At 37.4% G+C, this 20,678-nt stretch overlaps 1 protein-coding gene across 6 annotated transcripts in view; it reads left to right on the plus strand.

The window, feature by feature from the left end:
• The window catches only part of PCCA (propionyl-CoA carboxylase subunit alpha), a 369,338-nt gene that overhangs the window by 45,289 nt on the left and 303,371 nt on the right, over positions 1-20,678 (plus strand). For all 6 annotated transcript variants that reach the window (XM_067016618.1, XM_067016615.1, XM_067016616.1 and 3 more), the window contains exons 5-6: positions 8,968-9,081; positions 10,972-11,025. In XM_067016618.1, the coding sequence (XP_066872719.1) occupies positions 8,968-9,081; positions 10,972-11,025 (168 nt within the window). The remainder of the gene's footprint in view (positions 1-8,967; positions 9,082-10,971; positions 11,026-20,678) is intronic.

Consider the following 20,678-nt stretch of genomic DNA (forward strand, 5'->3'; position numbering starts at 1 on the left):
GCCGCTCCGCAGCATGTGGGATCCTCCCGGACCGGGGCACAAACCCGTGTCCCCTGCATTAGCAGGCAGATTCTCAATCACTGCGCCACCAGGGAAGCCCCCGTCTCTTCTGTTTTGATGCTTATTACTTCCTTACCATTTTCTAGTCCCTTTCGGGCCTCTATGCATTTGATACACTGTGTGTACTGCTAGAGTGCCTTTCTCAGTTGACTTCTATCTTAGGAATCTTCTTTGTCAGGTGAATCCTAACTTTCTCTTTATTGGTTAGAGTCATTAATCAAACATTAATAGCATATAACACTGTGCTGTGTGCCAGGAGTGTCTCATGTAGACTTCACAGCACAGTGGATTTAAAATTTTTATATGAAACTTCCTGATTTTTATTTAACAGTTTTATTGAGTTATAGTTTGCATATTGAGCTGTAGAGTCTTCAGAGTTGTGCAGTGCTCACCGCTGTTCAGTTTTAGAACATGGCCGTCACCCAGAAAGATGTCCTGTGTCTCTCTGCAGTCACTCCTGTTCCCACCTTCACCTAGGTAGCCACTGATCTGCTTTCTGTCTATAGTTTTGCATTTTCTAAAAATTTAAATACATGGAATTATATAATATTTGGTCTTTTGTGTCTGGCTTCTTTCAATTCGAATAATGTTTTTGAGATTGATTTATGTTGTCGCATGTATCAGTTTGTTGCCTTTTTTGGCTGAGTAATATTCTGTTATATGAATAGAACACATTTTGTTTGTCCGTTTACTAGCTGCTGGGCGTTTGGGTTGTTTCCAGTTTTTGATTACTATGAATAAGGCTGTTATGAACAATTGTGTATATGTCTATGTATGGACATATATTATCATTTCTCTTGGGTATATACTTAGGAGTGGAATTGCCTCGTCATTTGATAACTGTACTGAACTTTTTAGGTACTAACAGGCTGTTTCCCGAAGCAGTTGTACCATTTTACATTCCCATTAGCAGCGTATGAGGGTTCAAATTTCTCCTCTTTCTCACCAATACTTGTCAGATAGATCTATCTTTTTGATTACAGACATCCTAGCAGGTGGGAAGTGGTATAACATTGTGATTAATGGTGTCTTTGAAGAACAAAAGTTTTAAATTTTAATTAACTCTAATTTATCAAATTTTTTCTTTTATGGATCAGTCTTCAGGAGACTGACATCTATGGAGTATATCTCTTGAGCTTCCTTGACCTCTGCCTCGGGTTGGCTATTTGAAGACATGAGCAGCAGATCAGGCTGTTTATCCCACCTCCACTTCTGTGCCTTGCTGCAGTTCTCGCGGTGGCCACAGCCTTCTAGGGCGGTAGTAACTGTTGGGTCACCCATGCTCCCCAGCTCTCTGTGTCCTTCCCACTCTGAGCCCCTTCAGGACCACGGTGGCCACGGCGTCCCACTCTTGTTAGTCCCTGGGAACCTTGCCATCCTCTGTTGGTCCTTTAACTCTGCTCACGTCTTTGCTATTTTCAGTCACACATGTTTGAATGTGCCACTGTATCCCTGGTGAATTCTGACTGACATAGTAATTTGGACTGAAAAGCATTTCTAAGGTAGGGGTTGGAAAACCATGGCCCATGGGCTGAATCTGGCCCAGTGCATGTTTCTGTAAATAAAGCTCTATTGAAACACAGCCGTGGCCATTTGGTTTTGTATTGTCTTTGGCTGTTCTTGTGCTACAAAGGCAGGGTTGAGTGGTTTTGACAGAGACTGTGTTCTACAAAACTGAAAATATGTACAGTGTGGCCCTTTGAAGAGAAAGTGTTCTGATCCTAGTTCTAATGCATATAAGGTAGCTCTCAGACTCTCCAGAAGGGCCAAAAGATGTGGATAACCCAGGGAGGCAAAATGAGTCTGTTACAGAACAAGCCCCACTTCCACTACTGACTGTTGCTGGCAATTGTGATGTTCTGGGGTCGACCCAGAAGTTCTTCTAGAGCTGTCCTAGAAGCACTGACACCTTTAGCCCCATGCTTGTCAATGAGATGTTATCTGCCTGCGGGGCTCCTGCCCCACATTGCCCTCACTTATTTGAGTGTGCCTGGCTGGTGGAACCGAGGTCACATGTATGTGTCCTGACTGCCAGGAAGTCCGGGAAATGTTCTTTTTTGCTTTCTGCCCTTGATAGTGGAGGGAAGCAAGATAGAAAGGAGTGTTGCAATATCATTTAGTGAGCTCACCTGCAGCATTTGCCATGACAAATACCAGCCAATATCAATTATTTTTCTTTTTAACTTTCCAACTTATGACATTTACTCTTATTTTCTTCTCCTCACTGCCCACAAACCAAACACAGATAAACAACAACAAAAAACCCTAAAAGAGTTATGTGTCAGGGAAGTACCCCATGTCATAGAAGATGGCAAGGGTTAAATCTGTCACAACTCCATCGATGCCAGAAGAGGACAGCAGGACTTCATTGATCAAAGGAAGACAGTTTACTGCTCTCAACAAAGCTAATAGTAGGAGCATCAGCACAGTAGCATCATGAGTCCCACAAGGGGGATGTGATTGGTCTATCTAGCAGCAACAAATACAGTGGGTGTGTCACAGTTAAGGAACACAGGGCTGTCAAGAACTGTGAAGGGTCTGAAACTTTACTTGTAAGCTAACAAGTTAGCCTCTCACTGTTTCATGGGTGCTGGTAGAAGATACAAGACTGCTGGGTCAGCGATGAAGGACAGTTTATTACTCACAGCCGTAGCAAGATCAGAGTATCAGCATTAAAAAAAAATTTTATTGGAACATAGTTGATTTACAGTGTTGTGTTAGGTTCAGGTGTACAGCAAAGTGAATCAGTTATACATATACATATATCCACTCTTTTTTTAGATTCTTTTTCCGTATAGGCCATTAAAGAGTATTGAGTAGAGTTCCCTGTACTATACAGTAGGTCCTTATTAGTTATCTATTTTATATGTAGTAGTGTGGATATGTCAATCCCGATCTCCCATGTATCCCTCCCCCCAGAGTATCAGCAACTTTACCCGGATTCCCCAAGTCCCAGTTCCCACAGGTGATATGAAGAGGGTCAGGTGATACCTGCACCAGTGGTTTGCATCATAGGACAAGAACCCTGAGCTTTAGGGTTCTTCTTACATAATGAATCCTTTCTAACGGGCTCTTAGCACCCCTGCCTTTTGCTCCAGAGTGAGACACTACCCTGCTCTCTTCTCGGGCTGTTGGCTATACGGACACTTTTGCAGATAGAGTTTGAAAAAAAAGGCAGTTAGTGCCTTGCTCACATGATGTGAGCACAAAGTTTTTGCTAGCTAGGGCCGAGGATTTAGCACCTTTTTGTAGCAAAGTAGCAAACAAACTAGTGCCCCTCCCTCAGGAAGCGAGTATATAATCGTCACACTCTGGTTGCTTTTCTGTCTTAGTTGCCAACGTGACTAGTTACAGAAACAGCTCAGGATCAAGGGACGGTTTAGACTCTGCTGTTTGGAGCCTCAGCAAGGGCGCTTGGGGTGCTCGGGCCCTGTGGTGAACCGCCTCGGCCAGAAGTGTAAAACCGCCAGGTACCCCCTCTCTGAGTCTCAGGTTGACATGCCGTGTTCTAGTGCAGTTACTACTTGCGTTCCACTAATCTGCTTCGTCTCATCAATAAGAAATGAGTCCGTTTTTGTGGTAGTGATTATATTAGCATGTTATTACAAGTAGTAGATATTGATGCTACGCAATACAGTGGTTCAGATAGGGAGACTTTCAAACGTTCTCTTACATAACATCTGGACATTTTAGGTTAGGGAGGCCAGTCTGTTTCAAAGGACATCCCGGGACTCTGGTTCCTGGTGTCTGTTGCTCTGCCATCGCCTAGGGTAGCGGTCCCCAGCCTTTTTGGGCACCAGGGACCGGTTTCGTGGAAGATAGTTTTTCCATGGACTGGGGTTGGGGGGGATGGTTTTGGGGTGATTCTAGCGCATTACATTTATTGTGCACTTTATTATTATTACGTTGTACTGTATAATGAAATAAGTAACAACTCACCAGAATGCTGTGCTGTGCGGCCTGAGGGTTGGGACCCTCGCCCTAGGGCATGGTGGTCAAACTTTCCCTCTAAAGGCCCAATAGTAAATTAGGTTTTGTGGACTGTACTGTTCAACTCTACCATTGTAGCACAAAAGAAGCCATGCGCAATAAGTAAATGACTAAGTATGGCTGTGTTCCAATAAAATTTCATGTACAAAAACAGACACTGGGCTGGATTTGGCCTTCACTATAGTTTGCTGTCCCCTGCCCTAGGGATTACCTTAGTTTGCATAGTTGAATTGGGTTGCTGCAATATTTATGTTCCAGGTCAAGGGAAAGAACATGGTCAGAATTTAGAGAAATATGCTTGTGTTTAAGTTGTAGATGATTTGGAAGTTGTACATTTCACTTTCTGATCCCAATGACATGAACTTATAACACAAGAGTGTCTGGTAAATTTGATCCTACCCCTGCTGCTTTCTCTGCAGTTGTGGCTTGAGAATTTCTGTAGAGAAGAGCTTCAGGCAGCACAGGGCGTGGGGAGTGGGGGCTTTGGGAGCTTGTCTTGGAGTCCATAACAGGCTTGCTTGCTTTCCTTCCGTCTCTTTTTTTCTGTCTTTCTATCTTTCTTTCTGTCTGCTGCCTCCCTCCCTCCCTTCCCCTTTCCTTCTTTTCTCCCCCCCCCCTTTAAGTACTAGTTTGTATTTATTGTGCGTATATTGGGGAGAGATGGGCTCTGTCCCTCCCCCCATCTGTTGCCTCCCAGTATCTCTTGGCTCTGCCACTGCTCGCTTGTCAGAAATACTGGAAATGATTTCATCTCTCGGGTGTTATTAGCTCCTTAGTTTCCGTAGATTCCTTCCCAAAGGCATTTGTTCAAGTTTTTCCTAAGCTAAAACCACACTCCAAACCCTTTCTCAGCTATCACTCTGCGTCTCCTAAACTCTACAACCCATCGTACCAACACCCTTGCCCCTGCCCTTCCACATGTACCTCAGTTTCTTTCCAGCTGTAGCCCACAATCCATTTCACTGTGGTCTCAGCTCATCAACATTGCTTTTGCTAAGGTTTTCCTCTCATACTTGGCATCTCATTCCCCCTCCTCCATCCCTTCTAACTCTCCCTTGATGATTCTACCAGGGGTCAGTGGTAGGAGAATATGGTTCTAGTCACGCTGCTCTGCCTTCTTTTGTTACTTGCCATATCGTCAGAAGCTCATTCCTGCCAAACAAAGACTGAAAAAACTTGGTTTTGGTTACAGGATTGATTCAGGGTCAGTTCCCTTTTGTGATATGAAAACAAGATTGTAGAAAATGTGTTGGGAGTTTTACATCTGGCAAAAACCTTCTCTCTTTTTCCCTGTAATTTTTAATTTTTGGTTTTACCACTTCAAAAATTATGTAAATTATAACAGCAGAAAAAATAGTAAAGTTACTAATCCCTCCATCCAAAAATAATCGTGAATAAATTTGTCATGATGCTACACATGTAGTTATACAAAGTGGAATCAAAGCAAATGTAATATTTACTGGCTTAAAAAAATTCTTTAATTTCTAAGGATGAAAATGCCTTTCTAGAAAGTATGTGCCAGAATACTAGTCTGTTGGCATTTGTATAAGTCTCTTTAGACTTCAGACACTTTGTATTAAATAGAAGAATTCTTTTTTTCCTTTAGAAATAGGGTTTTGTCTTGTTTGAAAAAGATTTTTTTCCCAGTTCTTCAAATTAAGATTGGTGCAGTTGGCATTCCTTTCTTTCACTTTTCAGTCTTTAAGGGTACTTTTTGTTCGTTGGTGATGTTAGGGAATTTGGTTAGATTTGGTAGATGCTAAAGTCTGACCAGATTGTGTGAGGCATTGCTATTTTCAGGCAAGGAGGGCATCTAGTATGTATTATGTCCTATAGGTAGTCAACCCACTGTTCTGTTTGCATTGAAGGATGTCACAAGGAAAACTCAAGTATTCATGGACATGGTAAATAGTTCCCATGTGACTGCAGATTTTATTGAGTGATAGGTTTCAAAAAAAAATCTAGCATGAAAAAACATCTTTAAAGCTGCTTGTCTTTCCTATCTTTCTCAGTTTCTATTTGTTTAGAAGGTATTTAAAAACTTTCCCTCTCAGATCTGGCCTAGTCTACTTTTTAACTAAGGTGCAACCTATTTGACAGGTTAGGGACCAAGCAGAGTTATCTTCTTATCATATCTTAGGCATCTAATGGGCTAATATGAAATTTTCCAGTAACTCAAAGTTTTAAAATTGAGGCACAATTTTTAACCTATTTATGTCTAAGCATTTAAATTCATTAAACAGAAAGTCAATAAGGAAGGTGATTTTTTTCAGTCTTGTAAATTGAAAAGCACATCCTTTGTTCTGCTAGATCATTATTTGGAAAATAAAAGGCTGATACAAGTAATTTTCCTCTATTTAAAGAATAAAAAATTTTCCAAATATAAAACTAAATGCTTGAGGAGGAAACTAATAATCTTTAAAACCCCCATTGGAAACTTTTCTATTGGAAAAGTTTGTGAAGACTAACTCCTTTACTTAGTATTGCTACTTAAAATCTTCTATTTTTCTGTTTGAAACTTGTAGTCAGCAATATTCTGGTTAATTGATTAATTCAGGTTAAGCTTTCCATGATTGTTATATTTTCCTTTTACTATTGAAATATATAGAAAAGGAATTTATAATTTTCAAGATATTGACGTGTGTGTGTGTGTGTGTGTGTGTGTGGTACGCGGGCCTCTCACTGTTGTGGCCTCTCCTGTTGCGGAGCACAGGCTCCAGATGCTCAGGCTCAGTAATTGTGGCTCGCGGGTCTAGTTGCTCCGCGGCGTGTGGCGTCTTCCCAGACCAGGGCTCGAACCCATGTCCCCTGCATTGGCAGGCAGATTCTCAGCCGCTGCGCCACCAAGGAAGCCCCTTTTTAACTTTTTGATGCCTATTTATTATAGAAAATTTGGACACAGGGATGCATGTGTATATATTTTAATCCCCCTCTCCACCACGTACAACCCTCAGTTGCCATATGTATTGCTAAGATTGGAGATTTAATTTAGAGTAGCTTTTTACCTCAAAGACAGTGGCTTAACAATGAAAATTATTAAAATTATTAAATAAACTGTCATCCAAGGGTATCTATGAATTTAAAAGCTTGTAGCAATAAAACTGTGCTGGGAGAGATTTTTTAAGAAAAGGAATTTAAGACACAACTTCTGCCTTGCAGGACCTTATGATCTGGAAAAGGAGAGTGTAGGAAAAAGCGAGTGTATAAATTGTAACAGACATAATCTGTAAAGCAGTCAAAATGACATTACTGGGCAGGATGTGATTAAATGCCAAAATTTGCATCTGGTGCTACTGGAGTTCAGATTAAAGGAGATTCATCTGAAGACCCAGTGGTAGAAGTGGGACTTTAAATGCATCTTTAATAATAGGTAGTACCTGGTGGGAAATAAAATCTACAGAGTAAGTGTGGATTTAACTTTAAATACTTTTTCCCCACCTGACTAATGCATTTTTTTCAAAGGATTGTTCAGTGTTCAATTTCTTTCTTAGAGAAAAAACCCACAACCACAATTACAAAAACAAAATTGCTGTTGTGAAAAATTGCTTAACTGGGCAGAGGGCAGTAGAAGAGAGGGCATTCTGGTCTGAGGGGAGAAGAGCAACTTGAAGTTGGGAATAAGCAAGATATAAAGGAGAGCCTTGCTTTGAACATGGGAATATTTAGGATCCTTTGGCGAGCTTGGCTGCCTTTCCTTGGATGTTATTAAAGAAATTAAACTGCATAGATCTGAGTCTTTTATATTAAGATATTGATCTATTAATCCCTTGGGTAGCAGGTATCTTTAACCTTTCAATACACAATATAAGTTTTTACTTAGTTTGAAAATATTTATTGAATAGATAAAGAGAACTCTGAGCATTCTAAAAGATGACTTGATTTTTTTTTTTTTTTTGATAGACCTCATTTAAAACAAAGTGCTTCTTTAAAAACTACTTTACAGCTGAAGAATATAACTTAGCAATACTCAAGAGTATTTTCTACCTTAGACTTTTTGGAGGAGGGTCATACATGTCCAGGTATATGAATGTATTCAAGTTTTTAATATCTGCCTTGTAAAATAAATTTGAATGGAATTTAAATTTATTTAAACTTACACTGGAAAACTGTTAGGAAAAGCCGTTTCAAAAATACATGAATCCCTTTCATCATTTTAAAAGAATAGATTTCTTTTAGAAGTAAGCAATTTATTCTGTATTGAATACCTAGCCTTTCTTAAGCAAAAATAGATTTGAAACATTGTGTAGTAAGTAGTCTTAAAAATGAAGCATATATTCCTGAATTTGGAGTAGGTTTAGAACTGAATGCACATATCGGTTCTTTTAGGAATAAAGGTTAAAATGGGTGAGGATCAAATGTGAGAGTATTTAAACGATTCTCAAGATTTTCTGGCTCATGTGTAGTGATACTGAACTCTTTAGTCCTGGGCTTTAATTTGTGCCTGGTGCTGACCTGATGCTGTGCAGGGACACTCACTGCATCCCTTCATTCAGTTTCTCTAATTATCCCCACTTCCTGGGGAGCTTGCTTAGAACTGGGCATGAGTGCTTGTTATGAAAATATTGGGCTACCCTGGCTACATGTAACAGAGTAGTTTTTGATACAAGGTTTACATATAGATGAACTGAATAGGAGGCTAAAGTTGTTTGCTGTGATTTTACTTAATCAAATTGGTATGGAATATTATGGAAATTATCTGGTTAGACAGTGGATTCGGCTTGTAATAAATGAAATCATGGTTAATATAGCTCCTGAGCTTATTTGTTACATTGTAATTTCTTGGTGCATATTCAGAGAGAGATCTGACTACATAAATGATATGGGAAACACTCAGATTTGCAATTTTGTGTATACTTGCAGATGAAGATAGTTCTTTTTGCTGGGAGGATCTGTTAATGCAGAGATTTGTCTCTTCAGGTTCACGTGAAAATGGCGGATGAGGCGGTCTGTGTTGGCCCAGCTCCCACCAGTAAAAGCTACCTCAACATGGATGCCATCATGGAAGCCATTAAGAAAACCGGGGCCCAAGCTGTGAGTCTGAATGAATCTGTCTACTGCAGCTGTTTCATATGTAGTGAGCAGAACACTAGAGTTTGTATTAAAAAATAAATAAGAAAGAATGATTGAAAATGCTGTTGCAGTTCATGTCACATGAGTTAAATGTGGCTGAATTCGCTACTGGAAATCAGAGGCTTTGTAGCATCTGGCAATGTTGGTTACTGATCCTGCAGGTGGCTGCTGGATTCAGCTTTCACACCAGGGAGCAGTTTCAGTTCATTTCCAAATTTGCTAGGGGGAAAAAAAAAAATTCCAATTAATTTTGAGAATTAACCCTTTCAGTGTAATAAGATTATTTTAAAAAAATCTGTATTATAAACAGGATCCAAAAGACCCTGTTTTAAATTCTATTTTAATCATTTACAAATTATGTATGCCTCGTTATACGTCCAGAAATAAAAATGATGCAATTGGTAATTATTTTAGTTTGATAGTGTCAGTGGAATATACATAATTTACATGGAGAAATCAGTAATTCTCCCCACCCCCAATTCTGTTTGGAGTAGAATCCAAGGAAATAACTGGGTTCTGACATCAGGAATAGTGTTTTGTTATTGTTGGTGTTTGTTGTTGTTGGGGTGTGTGTGTGTGTGTGTGTGTGTGTGTGTGTGTATGTTTTTATCAAAGAACTAATTACATGTAATGTTAAAAAAATCTATGTAGAGTTATCTCTAAAATTGGATGGAAGCAGCCAACACCAGCAGTTAGCCTGGAGTGCTTCAGTTAGTGTTCACATTTCTTTTGAAAGAAATGTTGTAGTAAGATGCATGTTTAAATAAAAAACAATTCATGAACCCATATTATAGATGTTACAGTTTACTAGCAGAGTTAATGAAGGTAAAACTCTTTTAACCTTTTAACTATAGATTATCAGAATACAATCTTTAGTTGAATGTTTATATGAAATGAAACTCTTGGAGTGAAACTCTTTTCCTGTGATGTAGTAGTGTAAATTATTCTGTACCATGTTCATAAAGCTTATGTCTAGCATTTAAAAAAAATCTCAAATGTGTAGATACTTCTAGATTAGATTATGATATTGACTCATTTAGAAATTTGACTTATAGCAGAATTATTTTCCTAGAAATATATTCAATACTGACTGATAATAGGGTGGCTAAATTTATGTTTGGTCAAAAGTTACTTGGTTAGAACAGGCTGGTAGAATTTCAATTGTTGCACTGTGGCTGTGAGAGAGGAGAGCGTGAAGTGGTTGTGACCGGCTGAGTGGGATGGGGAGGGAAAGAAGAGTAGATACTAGAAGAGAAATAAATTCCGAGAATGCTGAAGACGTAAAACCAAACTTCGATTTTAGTTCGGTTTGACAAAAACTGTTCATTGGGTAGTGGCTGAGTATATTAATATTGTCAGGAATAAAATATGTTCATTGGTTTAGTAGCCAGGGTTTGGTAAAATAGCAGTTCCTGGTTCCGTAAAGAAAGGGGAAATAAGAGTTTTCCATCCATCTTGTGAAAGGTTTCCTTTAACATAATTCTTTGACCCACCAGTTGTTAGAAAATTCTCCAGACTTGTGGCCAGAGTTAGTCTCAGAAAAAGTGGGGAGAGTTTGGGTTGGGTTGAACTGCATAGCCAAGTGCAGGTGGACAGGCAGGTGTGATGGGAGACGGCCCCAACTGTGGTTAAGACAGGTAGCGTGCTACAAGTGAGTATAAAGTAGGCGATTTCTTGGTGTTTGGGTCTGAACTCAGGAGAACTGAGTTAAAGCTGATCAGTATGTTAGAGTCAGTAACCTTACTCCAGTGCCCTTGAACAATAAACATGTTAATGCTCTTTCTGTCGTGCTTACTGTAAAGGTTTTGCAAATTGGTAAAACTGAAAGTGCTTTTTGTTTTCATTTCTAAGGTACATCCAGGTTATGGATTTCTTTCAGAAAATAAAGAATTTGCCAAATGTTTGGTAAGTTTGTAAGGAACCAGAAACTGTTAACTTATATTTTTAGAAAGCAGTGTAATGGTGTTGCTTTTGTAAATGTGGGTAATGATGAGTTATAGACTTTTCGTTGACCCAACGGTTCTTTGAAAGTAGTTTGGGAAAAGTGAAGACTTTTATTCTGTAACCTAAGTCTTGATTTGAAGCGTGAAAATGGAAAAGTTGTAAAATCACCATTACACCTGATGAATGATACCTAGTTTATATAACATGTTGTGTGGACTTTGACTTTTAAAATTAAACATTTCAGACTTTTAGCTAAATATGTCAGGGAATCCAGTGATTCATTAATGATTTACCATGAGCATGGAATGTGAAGCCAGAAGTAAGATTCTGTTTTTTCCCTTTTATTGCATATTATGGCATTTAATATCAAATCTTACTACTGCCTCTATCTTGGGAATTTCTTTTCTTTTTTTTAATGATAGGAGTATCCTCTTGATATCACCATCCTGACTAGGTGCATGACCCTATATTTGCTATTAAACTGATTTTCCAGGTGTATTTATAACTACATTCAAGATGGTACTGAAACCTGAGTTTTCAGGTACTAAAATATGATATTGATAATGTTTCGAAAAGCTCATTAGATCACTTATCTCAGGTATTAAGTTAACTTAATATTTTAATATATTATACTTTGTTTCTGTGATATGCTTATATTTTGTTCTTCCATGGATTCACAATTATTTATGAATGCAATTATCATTTTCAAGATGAAATTTTCACTTAAAATTCATAAATTTAATTTGGACAATTCTTAAGATCATAGAATTCTAGCCCAGAATGATCTGTTTCAACCAATTTACTTTATAGATTAAAAACTAAGGCCTATAGATTAAACTAAGGCCTAAAGAAGTTGTGATGTAAAGTCACGCAGGTGGCTAATAGTAACACATGTCTGGAGAGGGCATATTAGGTGTAAGTATCCAAAGGTGCAGATTTACCAGGTTTTGTGCAGTATATCCACCTTTTCCTGTTTATACCCCTTTTTATTATCTTCTAGTTTGAAATTTTGGCTGAGGTTCTGTCATTATGTAAGAAAATGATTCGAATGTGATACATTTTAAATGTATTTGTACAATATAATATATTTAAGTTTGTATAGCTGAGGAGTCTCTAAACTGTGGTCCATGGGCCCAATGCAGCTGCCGCCTGTTTTTGTAAATTAAGTTTTATTGGCACACAGCCCTGCTTGTTCACTTACCTGTCGTCTGTGGCTGCTTTTGCTCTAGAACAGCAGAGTTGAGTAGCTATAGCAGAGACCAAATGGCCTGTAAATAAATATTCACTGTATGGCCCTTTATAGAAAAAGTTTGCCGGCTCCTGGTATAGGTGAATGTCTGAGTCCGGGAGAAGTGAAATTATATGGCAAGTATATTTATTCATGCATTTAGTCAGTCATTGAAAAGGGCTTATTTGATAGCGATGTTCAAGGCATTTGAGAAGGATATAAAAATGAATTGGATGTGCGTCCTGCTCATGAGGAGCTCACAGTCATGTTGTGGAAAATAAGTCAGGTACACAAATGACTTCAGGGAAAAAAATATTATGAAGAAGTTCAAATTCTCCGTAAATGAAGATAAGATTGTGCCGTCAGGGGTTTCATGTTAGAGAAAAGGGTATAGAATGTATGACTACCTTCCTTTCTCATTTGCTTTTCTAATTTTATCTCCTCCATTTTCCTTTATCCATGCTATGCCTTAGGCACACCAGACTGCATGCTATTCCCAAACGTGACTGGTTCTCTCCTGTTCTGTCTTTTCCATCACTCTCCTCAGTGGTCACACCTGTCCCCTGGTCCCACATTCCTTATTACTGTCTGTTCTTCAAAGCACAGTTCATGTTACCCCTACCAGGATAGTTCTCCATGTTCTTCTGGTGAGAAGTAATCTCTTTCCTCTGTCTTCTAGAGCATTAAAAAAATTTTTTTTTCCTTATCTGGCATACCACCTCCATATTATGTAAAAATTGTTTGTGTATTTTAATCTCCTCTTAAGGTAAGAGACTTGGTCGTCTCATTCTTTGTTTCCCTTTTGTTTTATATCCTAATGATTTCTACGTAGTGAGTTCAGTGAATGTTATGGAAAGATTAAGTAAATATTAGATAAAGAATTATGGAACAATAACCTGCAAGAAAACTTTCCTCCTGTCACAGAAGGGACTGTTTTGTAACTAGAAAGCGGTATTGCCATGTGTCTTTATTCACCATAAAAATATGTAGCTGGTGATAACTAACCTTCTCTTTTTGTGCATCATGGCAACATTCTTATTTAGGATATAATTTTCCTAGCTTAAAAACTTTTCCCATTGGAGTATGCCATTTAAAATGCACCTTTTGAAATATCTGGCTGTAGCCGGTGAGTTCCATAAAAATAATACAGTAAAATAAAATTGCATACAGATTTTGTTATGCATATCAACATTGTTTGTGTGGTTGGTGACGAACCATTGAAATTTGATAGTTACTGTCTCAAACTGGGAATATTCTTAGAAGCTGATTTCTTAAGGTAGTGGTAATAGATTATTACTATGTTGGCAGCAACTTTTGGCAAGAAAAATGAGCAGAATATGGAAAGGAAATTTTTTTTAAAGGTTACTTTAGTTTTGACTGCCATTGGGTCTTCGTTGCTGTGCTCGGGCTTTCTCTAGTTGCGGTGACGGGTCTGCTCTTCCTTGCAGTACGTGGGCTCTAGGCGTGCGAGCTTCAGTAGCTGTGGCTCGCGGGCTCTAGAGCGCAGGCTCAGTAGTTGTGGCGCACGGGCTTAGTTACTCCGCAGCTTGTGGGATCTTCCTGGACCAGGGTTCAAACCCATGTCCCCTGCGTTGGCAGGCGGATTCTTAACCACTGCGCCACCAGGGAAGTCTGGGAAAGAAATTTTTTAAGTTTAATACTGTGGAGTTCCTTTTACTATAACTTATATATGCTGTAATTTATGTTTGAAATGTAATCAAATGTGGAGGTTCCCCCCCATTAATTTCTGGTTCTGTTTTTTTTTTTTTCCCCTTTAAATTGCTGTTCAAAGATCAGCACAATACTTAACTTTGTTTATAGAAAAACTATTTGTGCCTTATCATCTGGTATATTATTTTTAGTTAACAGCTTTGAATAAGATGATTTCTTGAATTTTTTTTCTGAGTTTGTGCTATTTGCTTTAGAAAGCTACCATAAGCCAAATGTTAAAAGCATTCTAAACTTTATATGTTTTCTTTACAAGACTAATTATTCTTTACACTTAATTTACACGAAATGGGATCAGATTATATAGAATCCCTACTGTACATGATTTAAACAAGATCACGTCTTGTTTGCTTTTGCTTAAATAATTAATGGAAAATTCAAAGCTACAAATAATCCTCATAAAGAATAGTAATTTTCAGTAATTTTAATATGCTGAGCATACATTTTATTTCCAAAATGTTTTTCATTCTGTATTTCCCTTCTGGGCTCCTTGTATTCTGAGCAGTAAAGGAACAGTGGTGGAAGGCTGTGAGGACTGTTAGGGTTAAGAAAAGAAATTCTTTTGGAGTTTACGAAAGAGGATTGAAAAGTTAAACTATCTGCCCCTGGAAAAAGTGGCTTAAAGATTAAATGAGATTTAAAGAGATTTCATAGTGTTTTTGGTTCTCTTTCTGGTTTTTATGTGTATGTTTTTTCATGTTATCATATCATATTTTAATTCACAGCATTATAAGTTACTGTAGTTACCTTTATGAGAAATTTATGTTAGATTTAATAATTTGTGTTTCATGTATGGGTCTTATCCATGTATTTAGAAGATATGTATATATATGCATTACAGATAGTGTGTTCTATCCAGAATGCTCAGCATTGAGGGTGGAGGAGGGAACTGTGGGAAGCAGTTGAGGTTTGATGATTGTATTTTTTATCTCCTTTTGTTGGAGACTTTTTAGCAAGGTAAGGAATGTAACTACTTCAAAAACAATAGTGAGATTTTTCTTATCCATTAGATTAACCAAACTTTTAAAAAAATAGCTATAACATCCAGTGTAGACAAGTGTATGGGAAGTGTCTTGTTCTTGGGAGTATAAATTATTTAAGCCCCCTTTTATCTTTTTTTTTGTTGAAGAAATTTGCTGGTATTACCAAAATTTAAAATGTATATATATTCTTTGACTCAACAGTTGCACTCTTAAGAATTTCACATTCTAAGATGTACTTTAAAAATGTTCATTGTAAGGTTGTGTGTAATAGCGAAATTGGGAAATAGCTCAAGTTTTTTCATCTTTACAATGAAGAGAATGACACCTACCCTGTAGGGTTGTTGTGAAAGTTAGAAACAACACGTATAAAGAACTTAGCACAGAATCTGGCATTGCCAGGCAAATCACCTTATCATTACAGGCGTTAGTTAATAATTATTACTTTAGTAGATGGGGAGAGCTACTGAAGAGTTGTGGTTTTTTTGTTTTTTAATTTTTTTGAGAATGAGATAGTTAAAATTAGCATTTTGGGGAAATTGATCTGATAGTTTTCATGTGTATTTTGTGAGTTTAGATGTTTTTTTCCTGTTGAGGTTAATAATCTGATAATATTATATTCCTATACACACACACACGATAATGTAGTTTACAAAATACTTTGACATATATGATTTCATTTAATTCATGCAACAGTTTAACAAAAAGAAAACAGACTCAAGTGCACTGACTTGCCAACAAATCACACTATATTGGTAAGTAATAGAATCAGGACTTGACCTAGGTTGGCTGACCATAAGTACAGAGCACTTAAAAAAAAAAAAAAAAAATAGGGGCTTCCCTGGTGGCGCAGTGGTTGAGAGTCCGCCTGCCGATGCAGGGGACATGGGTTTGTGCCCCGGTCCGGGAAGATCCCACGTGCCGCAGAGCAGCTGGGCCCGTGAGCCATGGCCGCTGAGCCTGTGCGTCCAGAGCCTGTGCTCCGCAATGGGAGAGGCCACGACAGTGAGAGGCCTGCGTACTGCAAAAAAAAAAAAAAAAAAAAGTTAATACTACACTGTATTTTGTAGACATCTGGTTTTAACTACATAGATATTCTTACAATTATTAGAATTTCCATTTTGGACACAGGTCTTTGATTTTATTATGTTAAAGTGAAAAAAATTTGAGAATGTAAAATCTTCAGAAACTTAAGTCACATGTATACATTGAAAAATAAGGCTTCTTCCATCTGTGAACCTCTGACCCCAGCCCCCAGTTTAAATTCCTAGAGACTACCACTGCTACCAATTTATATTCTAGAGTGCACACATGCGTGTGTGTTTGCCTGCTAGAATTTGCTATAGATTTGTTATACAGGGTACTCTTATTTGCTGAAGTAGGATTTTGTTTGTTCATAAAAAAAGAAGTGGCACAGAACTTTTCTTCCCTTCCCCAGGCTCTTAAAAATAGGTGTGGAACACCTACCTGCAGATACACTTGCAACATTCTTATTTAATCTTTATGACAATCTGTGGTGTATTATGATTTATAGAAGAGAGAACAATCTCAGAATAAATGCCTTGCCCAATGTCACATAGCTAGAAAATGAGAGTATAGTTTCTTAACAAAAGTCTTTGACTATAAATCCCATGCTCAGTAAATGTTCCAAACTATTTCTAAGATGAATTGGAACTAGACTGGATTGTTAGTATTTTGTTTTGTTTTGTTTTTAATTGATAGCTCTGGCTGGCATGTATTTTTTTTTTTTTTTTTTTTTTTTTTTTACTACTGGTGGAAGCTGTCCTCTTTCTGCTCCCTTTCCCCCCCTCGTTGGTGTACCATTGTTAAGGTCTGAAAGCAGAATATTTCTTTTGTTTTTTTTGGTCTTGTGATCTTGGATGCCAGTGAAAGTAACTGTCTTCACTTGGTTTTGCTGACTTTATAGGTAAAGTACGATACTTGAGTGAGCTGGTAGAGCTACAGAAGAGTCACTGATGCCTTTTTCCTCTCTGGGATATTCTTATGTTAAATTAATAATGTCTCCCTGAATTTAGAGGAGAAATTTGGTGACTCTATCCTTTTGACAGCAATTTTATAATATGTTTTAAATTGTGACTTTATATATGTCATGTTCAAAAGGCTTAATGAATACCTATGAAACAAGCTTCATAAAACCCTTATAATAACAGAATGTCCTCTGAGATGTTTGAGAACCTGTTGGATTAGAGCTCAGCTTCTGGACTGTTTGTTGAAGAATCTGAAGAGAGTGCTGAGTAGAAATGCTCTAAAGTGGAGATGCCTGAAAAAGAAAAATTTCTATTTTTAGGGAGTCTTTAAGGATGCAGATAAGGCAAATGCATTTAGAGTTGTGGGGTTTGGTGGGTGATTTCAATAGGAAGGTTAAGAATCTGGGATTTGATGAGGCTGGGATTTTCTGCCCTTTGCTTGAGGTTAAAATAGTTTGAATTTTATACTGGAGCTTTCCTTCTCCCTCTCCTTTCTCTCCCCTGCAGTTATTAGCACAGTCTGGAGTCAGAGTTAAATTTCTTGCTCTGCCACTTCATATCCCTGTGATCTTGGACAAGTTGCTTAATGTTTGACTCTGAAGACTCTCAAGTGTCTTAACGCTTACTGTTGGCAGGAATTTGTTTTTCTCCATCTGACTCTTTATATTGAAAACATGTCTCCTGTAGCCAGCATGTAGTTGGGTCATGCTTTTTTTTTTTTTTTTTTTAACTTCTTGGAGTATAATTGCTTTACAGGGGTGTGTTAGTTTCTGCTTTATATCAAAGTGAATCAGCTATGCATATACATATATCACCATATCCCCTCCTTCTTGCGTCTCCCTCCCACCCTCCCTATCCCACCCCTCTAGGTGGTCACAGAGCACCGAGCTGATCTCCCTGTGCTATGTGGCTGCTTCCCACTAGCGATCTATTTTACATTTGGTAGTGTATATATGTCCATGCCACTCTCTCACTTCGTCCCAGCTTACCCTTCCCCCTCCCCGTGTCCTCAAGTCCATTCTCTACGTCTGTGTCTTTATTCCTGTCCTGCCCCTGTGTTCTTCAGAACCTTTTTTTGTTTGTTTTTCTAGATTACATATATATGTGTTAGCATATGGTATCTGTTTTTTTCTTTCTGACTTCACTCTGTATGACAGACTCTAGGTCCATCCACCTCACTATAAATAACTCAATTTTGTTTCTTTTTATGGCTGAGTAATATTCCATTGTATATATGTGCCACATCTTCTTTATCCATTCATCTGTCGATGGACACTTAGGTTGCTTCCATGTCCTGGCTATTGTAAATAGAGCTACAGTGAACATTGTGGTACATGACTCTTTTTCAATTCTGGTTTTCTCAGGGTATATGCCCAGTAGTGGGATTGCTGGATCATCTTATAGTAGTTCTATTTTTAGTTTTTTAAGGAACCTCCATACTGTTTTCCATAGTGGCTGTATCAATTTATATTCCCATCAACAGTGCAAGAGGGTTCCCATTTCTCTACACCCTCTCCAGCACTTATTGTTAGTAGATTTTTTGATGATGGCCATTCTGACTGGTGTGAGGTGATACCTCATTGTAGTTTTGATTTGCATTTCTCTAATGATTAGTGATGTTGAGCATCCTTTCATGTGTTTGTTGGCAATCTGTATATCTTCTTTGGAGAAATGTCTATTTAGGTCTTCTGTCCATTTTTGGAGGGCCATGCTTTTTTAATCATTCTGATAATCTGTATTTTGTAATTGTGGCATTTGGTCTTTGAAGCTTTTTGGGTTGCCTTAGTTTATTTTCTTTAATAACAGCTTTTTCTGAGATACAATTTACATCAGAACACTCACTCTTTTATAATGGAAAAGTCTGATTTTTTTGGTTTATTCACCAAGTTATATAACTATCACCACTGTGCAATTTCAGTAGAATCTATTACCATTTAATAAATTACTGATGTGACTGGACTTATGTCTACACTTTTAAAATTTGTTTCAGGTTGTCTCCTCTTTTTTCCTTCTGCTTTCCTTTCCTATCTTCTTTGGATTATTTTAATTGTTGGAATTCCATTTAAATGTATCTACTGGATCTTTTACATTTTTTAGCGGTTTTCCTAGGGGTTACAATATATATCCTTAATTTTGTATGGTCTACTTGAACTTAGTATTTTACCATTTTATGTGCAATGTAGAAATTTTGCAGTCATGTAGCCCACTTTCCCCCTCTCTCCATCTCCATCCTCTATGTTAAGAGTTGTCATATGTATTTCATCTGCGTATATTATAAATTCCATGGAAAAAGTAATAATTTTTCCTTTAAACATGTTTGAAATGAGTTAAGATATTTCCTTCATTAATGACCCAAATATCATTCAGTTGAAATTAACATTGATTTTTATTTTGGTCCATTTTTAGGTTATGTAGAAGAATTTTTTTAAAGTTTATTTTTATGTTTAAATGTGATAAATCATACATAACATAAAATTTACTCTCATCCATTTTTGGGTGTACAGTTTAGTGGCATTAAGTACATTTATTGATACATTGTATAACTGTCACTACTATTCATCTCCAGAATTCTTTCATCATCCAGAACTGCAACTCTGTACCCATTAAATAGTAACATTCTATTTCCCCTACCCCCACCTCCTGGTTATGTCTGTTGTACTTTGTCTCTGAATTTAACTACTCTGGGTAACTCATAAGTGGAATCATACAATATTTGTCCTCTTGTGACTGGCTTGTCCTCAAACTCCATCCATGTTGTAGCATATGTCAGAATTTCTTTCCTTTTTAAGGCTGAATAATAGTCTGCTGTATGGATATACCACATCTTGTTTATCTGTTGTCACCGAACTTCTACACGAGTAGAAGGTGGAAATTATACTTCCAAATTCTTCTGTATCACTCAGCAGCCTTTCAGTACATGCTAGTTAACTCTTCATTAGATGAGAGAAGTTGCTGAATTAAAATTAGGAATTCTGGAAATAAATGTAGGAGGGGCACTTTGAGTAGCTTCTCTGTGTTTTAATGTTGTGATGCTATTTTTAACTTATAGTAACTTTGTAATCTCTTAAAATTTATTTTTATGCATTTATTTATTTTTATCCATTTATGCTTCGAATTTAGTAGGAAAGATTTTTGTTGTTGTTCTAATAAAGGTAATAGATTGAGGATTTTGTTGGATTAAATGAAGTGATATTAATTGTCACGGTTACATATATTTAATGATTCTTACTGTCCCAGATACATTCTAAAATTATGCCTTTAAATGCACGCTATCTAAAGTGGGCAGAGGCAGAAATAATGAGATCATTTCTAGGGCTTTGTTTTTGGACTGGACCTTATTTAAAGATATTGTTACAAAGTTTCTGAGGTACCATATTGAATACAATGTGTGATATGCTAATTTGCATCAGCAGAGAGTATTCCTTTCTTGTGTATGTGTGTACTTCCCAGCGTACTTAGGGTGTATTTGCTGATGTGTGCATTTTCTTAGCTTTTTATTCAGTCTTTCATGTAGTAGTTGGTTGTGGAATACACTTGTTAAGAGAAATAACATATCATTAGATAAAAATTATGTTACATTTCTTAACCATTATACTTTATTTATAAGGAAATGTTTTGATGATAAATGATAGATGTTGCTGTTGATTAGAACGCCACAATTTATATAAAATATACTGAGTGTGTAGACAG

Source organism: Kogia breviceps, chromosome 16 (genome assembly GCF_026419965.1).
Source record: "Kogia breviceps isolate mKogBre1 chromosome 16, mKogBre1 haplotype 1, whole genome shotgun sequence".
Taxonomy (NCBI): domain Eukaryota; kingdom Metazoa; phylum Chordata; class Mammalia; order Artiodactyla; family Physeteridae; genus Kogia; species Kogia breviceps.